The sequence below is a fragment of the Branchiostoma belcheri genome, unplaced genomic scaffold (genome assembly GCF_001625305.1).
Source record: "Branchiostoma belcheri isolate BF01 breed outbred unplaced genomic scaffold, Haploidv18h27 scaffold276, whole genome shotgun sequence".
In the NCBI taxonomy this organism is placed as follows: Eukaryota; Metazoa; Chordata; class Leptocardii; order Amphioxiformes; family Branchiostomatidae; genus Branchiostoma; species Branchiostoma belcheri.
The window spans coordinates 48,776-58,843 of NW_017803883.1; the positions used below are offsets into that span (position 1 = coordinate 48,776).

Genomic DNA, 10,068 nt, shown 5'->3' on the forward strand with positions numbered 1-10,068 from the left:
CACACACACGCATACACACCACACACACACAAACAGGGCAGGTTAACACGCACGCACCCACGCACGCACGCACACACACATACATACACACAAATGCATCATAGACAGACACACATACAGATACACATACACACACACACACACATATACGCACACACATACACATACAAAACACAAAAACACCATCAGTTTTCTTGGGCCATTTTTCTGTATTTGTTCACATAATATTATATTTATTGAGTGTTTCCATGCCCTCTGTCACTTCCCAACGGACCAGTCAATGTCCTGTTTTCTCCCATCAGAGAGAAGACTGTAAGAGGAATGGATTGGCAGGGGGATGACTACAGCTTTCTCCACATCGGCGAGTTTTGGAGCTGTCTGGGGGTGACAGGGTTGACGGACTTCCACACATGGCGGGAGAACTACCCTGTGACGGTAGCTGTGCTGGACTCCGGCATCGTGAGGGACCATGACGCCTTCAAACACCTTCCCGAGATCCGCGGCAAGAACTTCAGCTCCACTGGGACTGGCCTGGACATAAGTGTGTACTAGAACTTTATCTTTCCATGAGAGCAGCGCATTTATGATTCGTAAATTGTTGTACTGTAGGCGCATGTGGTCAGTGTAGTGAAGCAAATAACTCACGTATGGGGTAATGTGTCGGTCTAAGAGCAGTGTTCTAGCCATGCCGTTTTAGCATAAGGGCCCCCTATTCTATGCTTTTGACCCCTTATGCTATAATTTTGACCCCTATGCTAAGTTTCAACCAGCATAGAGGTGTTTTGGGAGGGAGAACCTTCATAAATCTTGCAAAAAAAAATGAAAATATGACATTAGAATTAAGCTATAGCAAAGGGAAAACCTTAACTTCACAAAATCTGTTCCTCATTAAACAAGAAAAAGTGTCTCAGGGGGTTATGAGTTTCAAAATTTTTCGTCTCAATGAGTGATTTGCACCACAAAAGTTGCTCTTCTGTACCTGACCCCTATGCTATGAAAAAATCCGGGCTAGAACACTGATTAGAGGTCCGTGTCCGAATGCTGCCATGACACCGATCTTGTGCTCTTGGGAAAGGCACTTAACACGACTTTCCTCACTTAATTCAGGTAAAAATGAGTATGTATGTCGTCTGGTCATGCGTTTGTCTGCGTTGGTGGCGGCATGAAAATGAGTTGTAAAAACTTGAGTGTGCCGTCACCATGTCTTGTAATAAATGTTGAAATAAAAAAAATAACTCACGGTATAGACACGCTCTGTGCAGTGTTGCAGAACACAATATTTTTTTGTTTAAAACCTTTCCATAGCTACCTTTATGACTTCTGTAATAAACATGAAACGGAGGAAAGGACCGTGTTTTTTAAAGAAGGGAATTCCTACAAACATTTATGACGTAAACATCGGCGTCGGTATTTTTTATAGAGTAAGAGGCTCTCTTTAAAAAAAAGACATTGCTTTTATCGGGAACCTTAAAACAATCTATGAAAAGACGTAATATTGTTTTTCCCTCCCCAGATGACAGTGACGGGCACGGTACGCAGTGTGCAGCCATCATCGCAGGTGGAGCGTACCATGCAGAGGACGGGGGTGTACAGGATGCCGGGTTCTGTAACGGAGTGGCGCCGTTCGTGGACCTGTACATCTGTAAAACGGACAGGGATGACGTCACAAGCGTCATCGCCGCCATCAATGAGCTGATCGACAAAAAGAAAGATGGCTCCCTGAAGGTCAGCTTATTTGTTTATTTCAGTTTACAACAAGTAGAAGTATAAGTATACAAATGGAAGGGAGGACAAAACAGGTGCATTGACACCTTTACAAGTTGTGCTCCTAACACTACATGTACGATGTAAATACAGATTACAATAATGAATACAAAACAGATAACAATATCCAACATCATTAACATGAAATATTATACAATAAACATCAAATATCATACATTTAAATCAAATACTGTACAGTAGAATGTCAAGGAATATAATAGATTTTTTTACAAAAATATCAATGATTAAAAACTGGTTATAATACTAGTGACGTCGTAATGCAGTGCAGGAGGCGCACCCGCACGACAGCTGTTAGTTGAACAAATATTTACTGTTTCATATTGAGAGAAACTGTCGCGAGCTGTATAGGAACCTATTTCCCCATCTCACACACTTAATTAAATATAGAGAAATTCATCTTCCTACATTGTAAAGCAACTAAACAAACCATCTATCGAAAATCAAATTCGAGCTCAGAATCAAATTATGTCATTTTATGTCAAGGTTTAAGTCATTAAGTTTAATGTTCAAGGGAAAATTCATGTCTTAAAAGTATTCTTGAACGGATTTTTTGTCTACAACATCAAGTCAGGTGTTTGTTATTTATATTGTACTACAGGTGGATGTGATCTGCATACCCCTCGGGTTTCCCAACTACAATGCGCAGCTGAGGAAGTGCATCTACCGGGCCTCACTCAAAAACATCACGGTGGTCTGTGCGGCGTGTAGCGACGGTTCTAAGCGCTCCCTCGGCGTGCAGTACCCCGCCCGCTTCGGCGACGTCATCTGTGTGGGAAGTCACGACCTGCGCGGCCGGCCAGCCAAGTTCAGGTAGCAGAACACAGTTTCCGCCCTATGGGGATTTGTTTATTTATTATTTGCACGTATAAAAAAAGTTACATAATCAAACAATAACAATAAGAGAATATGCGGGGTAGGCCAGAAACCTAGGTGTTTTTTAAAGGGCCTACCCCAAACAAAGGTAACTATGACAAAACACTATGACAAACATGACAAAACCCTATTTGAATTAAACATCAAAATTAGACAATGAAATAATTGATTAATTAAACAAAATCAAGATAAGAAATAATAACTGAAGTGTGCATGTGCAAACTAGTTTTTACATCTACGAAAAGAATTTAAACAAAAGTCTTATAATTCAGGTCGCTGTTGCAGAAATCAACTTATTAGATAATTAACATAAAAATTAACGATTAAAACAAATTATTAAAAAAAACTAGAAAGGCCAATATTTGCTTTGGAGCAAATACAGCGATGGGTTCACCACATTTTACGACATGGCAGGGAAAGAATGGGAAACACAAGGGAAAACAATGATTTACATTGATATAACTATAATATGAAGTAACATACAACTAAAACAACAGTTGGATAGCTATTCCCTACTTTATTGGTTAGGATTTTTAATTGCATAATGCAAACTGTTGATTTTCAAAATAAATAAAAAACGTTACATGCCCCGCATTCCAATGCTGGAGCAGAAAAGCTTGAAATACCTACCAAAACACTTGAATAAAGACATACTGTCAGTATGGAAATGCTCTGTGCAGGTGTTAATCAAGTTAAATCCCAACAGCCAATCAGCAAGAAATGCTCTGTGCAGGTGGAAATGCTCTATGCAGGTGTTAATCAAGTTAAATCCCAACAGCCAATCAGCAAGAAGTATAGAGGAAAGCTGCATGCCTATTGGTTGATGCCCTGCATTCCATTGTGATGACTCATGCCCAGACGTGGTAAACACGGCACACTAACACAGTAATACATTTGCTATAACACAGCCAAAAACTCAAATAAAACCATTCTAAAAGCCTGTATCACAAAAATTTAAAAAACGCCTAGGGGTATTTGCCCACTGTACCTCCATACCAAATTTCAGGACCTTAGGCCCTAAAATGAAGAAGCTGAATCCATTTAAAAAATGGCAGGAGGAGAAGGAGGAGGAGGAGGAGGAGGAGGAGAAGAAACATCAGAAAAAGCAATATGGGTTCACCACCACTTCGTGGTGTGGTGAACCCATAACAAGGAAAACAAACAAATCAGATCGTAGTGGTACTGGGGTTTTGTCTTTGTCTTTGGTACTGGGGTTTTGTCTTGCATGTATGCAACTCCATTTGCATACTAGGGACAAGTTAAATGAAGCCGTTACCTTCAGTCCGCTAGGGAGGGAGATCGACATCCTGGGGCCCGGGAAGGTCCGGTCGGCCACACCGGGGAAGGACGGGGTGAAGAACGCCATCTCTACGGTAAAGGGAACGTCCTTTGCCGCTCCGTTTGTGGCTGGCGTTGTCGCCATGGTCCTGGCAAATGCACAGCGAATAGGTATGTGCAAGGAGGTTCTTTGGAACTTCCTTGGTATGTGACTTTGCAGTCGGCGATTTTGTGCTTTCTCGATTCTTGACAGGCGATTTGTGTCTTCCATTCCTGCTGGTCAGATGTAGTTATGAGTTTGAATGTTTCGTTTGCAATAGTTTTTTTTTTTGGTTTTCAAAGACATACACAGTCTACAATCTATCCTTTCTTTCTATCTCCAAGCTGCTGATTTGATTGACATGCTTTTTCAAGTGTTTCACCACGAAACCGCTAATGTTAATGAACTATTACTGTAAGAAAATAGTTAATTGCAAAATATCTCTTCTGCGTTAGAAAGAGCTCATGATACATTACAATTGTGCATGTAAGTCCAGTTCAATTATTTGAGTCCAGACCAGTTCTTTATTTTGAGTCCCACATCGTCATCACACACACGCCACCCAACCATGGCGCCTATCCCATCTTGGCCCCAGACAACTTTTTATGTTTAACGAAGGAAAACATATTGTTTTTGCTACGTTTCCTCTTCTTCCGTTCCAAACACTAGCTAGCTGACCTTTGACCTGCCCAATGACCTGATTTGTTGACGTCTCTCACCATAGTAACCGGCGTTGGGTTACATCATGTTGCAATTTCATAGTTGGATTTATACTCCTGTCTGACCATATACATGTATGTGAATGTATTTGAATGAGAATTAACAGAGCCGACCATATGTGAAGAAGGAAAACATCATGCATTTGCTTTTTTAAAAAGCACTTCTTGTCTGATTTTAGGTGGAGAATCTCTCCGTACCGCCGTCTCTAACAACACGGTGATGAAACACATCCTCCGTGAGATGTCGTCAGAACCAGGCGACCACAGCGAGGACCGGGGACACGGCATCCTGGACCCGCTGCAGATCTTCCCTGATGAACACTTCCGACAGACTGTCCAGGAGATCACTGCCGAATATCAGCCTTTGCGAAAAGGTAACCCTTATCGAGTGTCAACGTTTTACAATGTATATACCCTCACACCAGAAAGCTATTTTTTGTAGAACTATCGTAGAGTGGAACTCACTACCATCAAGCACAGTAGGGGCATCCTCACTAGATAGCTTTAAACAATCTCATCTTGAAAGTTCATCTGTGTTGGTAGAAATCATTATGAAGAAAGTTTAAACTGTAATATCCAACGCAAGAAATTGAACTCACCCAAATTTTCGACTGTACAACTTCAGTCTTTGTCAAGGAATGAGCAATCCAACGCTTCCGTGACGTCACACAGATAACACACTACATCTACATCAAGGCATTACAACCATCCCTCAACAGAGACGGGGGGCGCCACAGACTTTCTGCAACCTATGATCCACTGCTCACAGAGTCACGTGTGTTATCTGTGTGACGTCACGGAAGCGTCATGGTGTTATGTTACATAATGTTGCAATCTTATAGCAGGAGGGATTTAGACTCCTGTCATCATATGATATGGATGTGTTTGAGAAAGAATTAACAGAGCAGACCATGAGCGAAGGTAAATATTATGCATTTGCTTTGCAAATGTTACCTTTCTATTTAAGACAATGTTTCATGTTGATGTATGTTCTTATGACTTATCTTCTTGCAGCCTCAGACTCCGGAGATGAACAGCAGGGCAACGAGGGACGTCTGGACATCTCTGAGCAGAAGGTCGAGGCGGCAGAATCTGCTCTGAACGCAGCAGCCAAACTTCAGGCACAAATGCAGAAAATTGCCGAGTCCACGTTCAAACCTGAAGCAAAAGTCACCATCGCTGTGATTGGTGGAAAGTTAGCCAATCCAGAGCAACTTGACATTGTTGCTAAGCAAACCTGTTTTGCGGATGATGAGCCATGTTCTACCAGGGTGTTGGACTTTGCGCCTGGGCACACACAGTATGTTGTTGCCGAGGTTGCAAATTCCAAGCAATCCAAACCGAACATAGCTAACGACATTAACGAGGCAGTTTACGTTAATAAGGCTGATGTCGTCCTCGTCCAAGTTGGGTTCGAAAAGTTCGAACTCAACATGCTCAGAGCTGTGTCAAAGGCTATGCAGAAAGGCAGGGTGAGGATTCCATATATAATCTTTAAGCAGACCATACGGTGGCGAGGCAGTATCCATTGGACAGAGGAGTGTCCGTTAGCCATTCCTCTGGTCAATGGGTACTGGCTTGCCACCGTATGATCTGCTTGGTGATTAGCCATATACGCAGTCACTCACAACTCTACTTGATACTGATAAGGAAGTATGAAATCTGTTCTTTATCAATACCAAATTTATGACCCCTGCACCTTATAAGGCCTTGCATAATTACATGTTGTACTAGTTTACTCTTAAGGCTGCATTTGTCTTGTCATAGTAAGAAGCTTTGTGCAATTGGTTTTTAACCTCCTTGGTCATAGCTAACATTGTCATGTTTTGTTTTGTGGAAACTCGCGTATTGTGTCAAAAGTACAAATAAGGTCAATGACCTGACCTGGTAACTACTTGTGTTAACTTATTGGGTTACATCATGTTGCAATTTTATAGCAAGAGTATGTCTGACCATAAATATCAATGTGTTTGAGCAGAGCAGACCATACGTGTATGTTAAGGTAAACATTATGCAGTTGCTTTGAAAATGTTACCTTTCTACAATGTACGTCAAAAAGCAGCAGTTACTGAAGCAACTAGATATGATTTTGGAAACGGTGAGACGTTTCAGGTAGTATCCACTAGCTTTCTTCAGTGACTGAGAAACCAGAGGAGAAATGTTGCTTGAGTAACTGCTTTTTGGCGTATCTTATTACCTGGCTGTCTAATTATATAACCTTCATCGACGTTTCTTCAATGTAGTTTCCAACTGTTCCCCCCCAGATCGTGATCGCAGCAGCCCCCGAGCTCCCCGAGACGGACAGGGAAATCCCGTTCCCGGCCAAACACGGCGACGTCATCTGCGTGGGGAGCCACTCCGAGAAGGACGAGGGCTCCGCCTTCAACACGCGCGGGCGGGAGATGGACTTCCTGGCGCTCGGCGAGGGAGTCAGCGGCCGCTCCGGGACGGCTGTGGCGGCCATGGTCGCCGCCGCTACCGTCGGATTCACCCTGCTGTATGCCGAGTCCGTTGGTGAGTTACATAAATTCTTTATTGACACAACAAAAAAGTACAGGGACTTTTGAGTGGTCTTCTACAACTAAAGATCTAACAAAGCTAAATACCTGTGTGGATAACGTCATCTTACGTACAGAGTATATGTATGCTGTAACAATAAAGGTTTAACTATTGTCTAACATGTGGTCTACAGGAGACGGTCTGACCCTTTATATAGAACGCCGTTGGACATAATTCTGCTCTTGCTAGGTCGACATTAGAGAAAATGTATTGTGCAGAACGTTTGCGGTGTACAAACATACATGTATACCCTGTAAAAACAGTAGAAACTATGTAAACTTGCGTAATTGCGATTTTTGTTGTCACTGAGAAGCATTTCACTAAGGTGTAGTGACTGATTTCGAGAAAAGAATGTGTCCTGCATGCAAAGACAAACTAAGTTGAAGATGAGTACCATTTTGTAATGATATGTCCCTACTATACCAAAGAAAGGAAAAAACTAATGATGTCATGTAAGAGTAAAATAACACTACCTGGGACAAGTAGAGAAATTTTCAACATGCTGTTATCATGCCCCGACTCTGTATCTGTTTACCTAGTCCAATATGTTCATAATGCTATACAAAAGGGAAACAATGTCACAGCAATGTGAAATGCAACATTCCATTATAACATATATACATGTATTGAAGTTAGATTAGTACACCTAATAGAAATAGTTTATAGTTATAAAGTATTATTTGCCATACATTGTATCCAATTCAATTGTTGTGCAATAAACTTGACTTTTCTGAACTTGTGATAACAACCCATGCAGGTGGTGCTGAGCTGCGGAGGGATATTCAGAGTAACGCGGTGATGAGGGAGCTCCTGCGCGGAGCCTGCTCCAGGCGGGGCCGCCACAGTCCGGACCAGGGACACGGTATCCTCAGTCCGAGGAAACTGTTCAGGAGGGGACCTGAACACTTCAAGCATTTGGTTCGTCAGATCGTACAAGTCCAGAATAAGTAGGCTGTAAGTGTATGTATGTCCAACAAAATGTACTTGAACTTGAACTTTATTGCTCATATGTTTATTGGTAAGCCGTAAAAACACAACGCAAAAACTTTTATATTGGCGTGCACCGAGGTCTGCTACAATTCATGTCAGGCGTTGAAAAGAAACTGAGTTCTAGGAACAGGCTCTCATTGATTTGAGATTATGAGGCGTCTTTTCGCATTCCGTCTTGCTTTAAAGTGTGCGTAGAAAAAGATTAAACATATACCTGATTGGTTTACTCATGTTTCAAATTTGACTTAAGTTTTGAAACAGACATACGAAACATTTCCTATACCTTTCTGGGACATATAAGTTTAACACGTTTGTTGGAACTGAATATTTCAGTATCTGTAAACCGTGCGTAAAAAGGCATGCCGCAATACGTTACCTTTACAACTGCGAAAATCTTTCGTAAAGATTAGATTTCTTTTTCAGTAGACTTTAATCGATCTTAAAGTCTGCTTAAATATTTCCTTGTCTTTTAAGTCTCAATACGGATGTCGTGATTTTTGCTTAAATATCTGTTTTCGTGCTGTGCAGAATAAGTAGGCTGTGATGGAAACGGTGGTTTCTGTAAGGGTTATTGTTTGCATGGCACTGCCATGATTTTATGATTTTGAAGAAGCCTTGTACCCTCCCCTCCCCTGAGTGTATAGTGAACAAGCCCCGGGGTCACAGGTTCTCCCAGGGGTTTCCAGGAATTTGGGCATGTCAACAAACAGAGCTGGGAGACATTCCTGTGGACATTCCATGCCTGTGGACAAGATGCCTGTACAATTCCTAGAATTCTTGCAAATTGCACACAATACTGTACCATTAGGCTCCTCCCTGAGACGTCGCCAAAAATGTATGTCCAACAAAATGTATGAACCTAAAGCTTTAAGTGTTTGGATCATTTTTTCACGAGAAGCTAAAATCGGCCCGCAGGCATTGAGAAAACACCTCTGAGACCCTTAAAAATCTAACAATTTTATGGCTGAAAATTACCGAAATTACAATGGATACCATGGCAATTCTGATAATGATATGAACATATGGATTTTCTTTTGTCACATAGCATAGTTCTCCTAGCTACTTTTATAAAACAAAAGTTGACGATGTAACATTGAAATTAAAAGGGTATACCAGGGGGTTCCCAGAACCAATGAAATCAGATTTGAGATCAATTTACAAAATTTATCATATTCTACCTCTTATGTCAATTAGTGTATACCTTTCAAAATAAATTGGGTGCATTAATTTTGTGCTAAATACTATAAAGGCTATGTGTGTGGGTTATCAGAACACCATGTGTGAAACTAGCTACATGCATGTAGATACAAGTACATCGTATGGACAATCTAGCAACAGGGCATAACAAAGGTTAAGAATATTAGGCGAATTCAACTAAAGGCCACTGAACAAAAATCACTCAGACCATTTAGGATCACTGTATCAGTCTTAAAACCAGGCAAAGACAGCTGTAGGTCTTTGAAATCCACTCATACTCAAAGAAAGGCTTTCTTTCCACTACCAGTGGCTCTCTGAACAATGAACAGTTTAGCATTTATATTTAGAAGAACGTCTTTTCAGTTTATACAATTTACTATTTACGAAATTATAATGGAATGGAAGGTGTTTTACTCATTCATTTAGAAAACATCTTAAATGAACTGAGCATATCGTAAATATGACAACAAGGTGATAATCAAAGGCTGTAAAATAATACAAGTATCAAAAGTATACATTCAATATAGTCTTCATAATTTTGATTGAGAATTTAAGTTTGTACGGTGTAAAAGTGCATTTTGGAGACGCTCCTGCAAGCATACGTAGCTATCGAGGCATCTCTTTTTG

General features: G+C 41.1%; 1 protein-coding gene across 1 annotated transcript; it reads left to right on the forward strand.

Annotated features, from left to right (window-relative positions):
• The first annotated feature begins 304 nt into the window (after window positions 1-304).
• LOC109472457 lies at window positions 305-10,019 on the forward strand. The gene is made up of 8 exons (XM_019772237.1): window positions 305-541; window positions 1,514-1,725; window positions 2,384-2,595; window positions 3,941-4,107; window positions 4,875-5,069; window positions 5,710-6,167; window positions 6,960-7,209; window positions 8,012-10,019. The coding sequence occupies exons 1-8, from the start codon at window positions 322-324 to the stop codon at window positions 8,203-8,205; spliced, it is 1,908 nt and encodes a 635-aa protein (XP_019627796.1). The 5' UTR covers window positions 305-321; the 3' UTR covers window positions 8,206-10,019.
• The last annotated feature ends 49 nt before the right edge of the window (window positions 10,020-10,068 follow it).

Coding starts and splice junctions, on each gene's coding strand:
- LOC109472457 (XM_019772237.1), top strand. CDS start 322: ATGGATTGGCAGGGGGATGACTACAGCTTTCTCCACATCGGCGAGTTT. Junction 1,726..2,383: donor AGAAAGATGGCTCCCTGAAG/GTCAGCTTATTT, acceptor ATTGTACTACAG/GTGGATGTGATCTGCATACC. Junction 5,070..5,709: donor ATATCAGCCTTTGCGAAAAG/GTAACCCTTATC, acceptor ATCTTCTTGCAG/CCTCAGACTCCGGAGATGAA.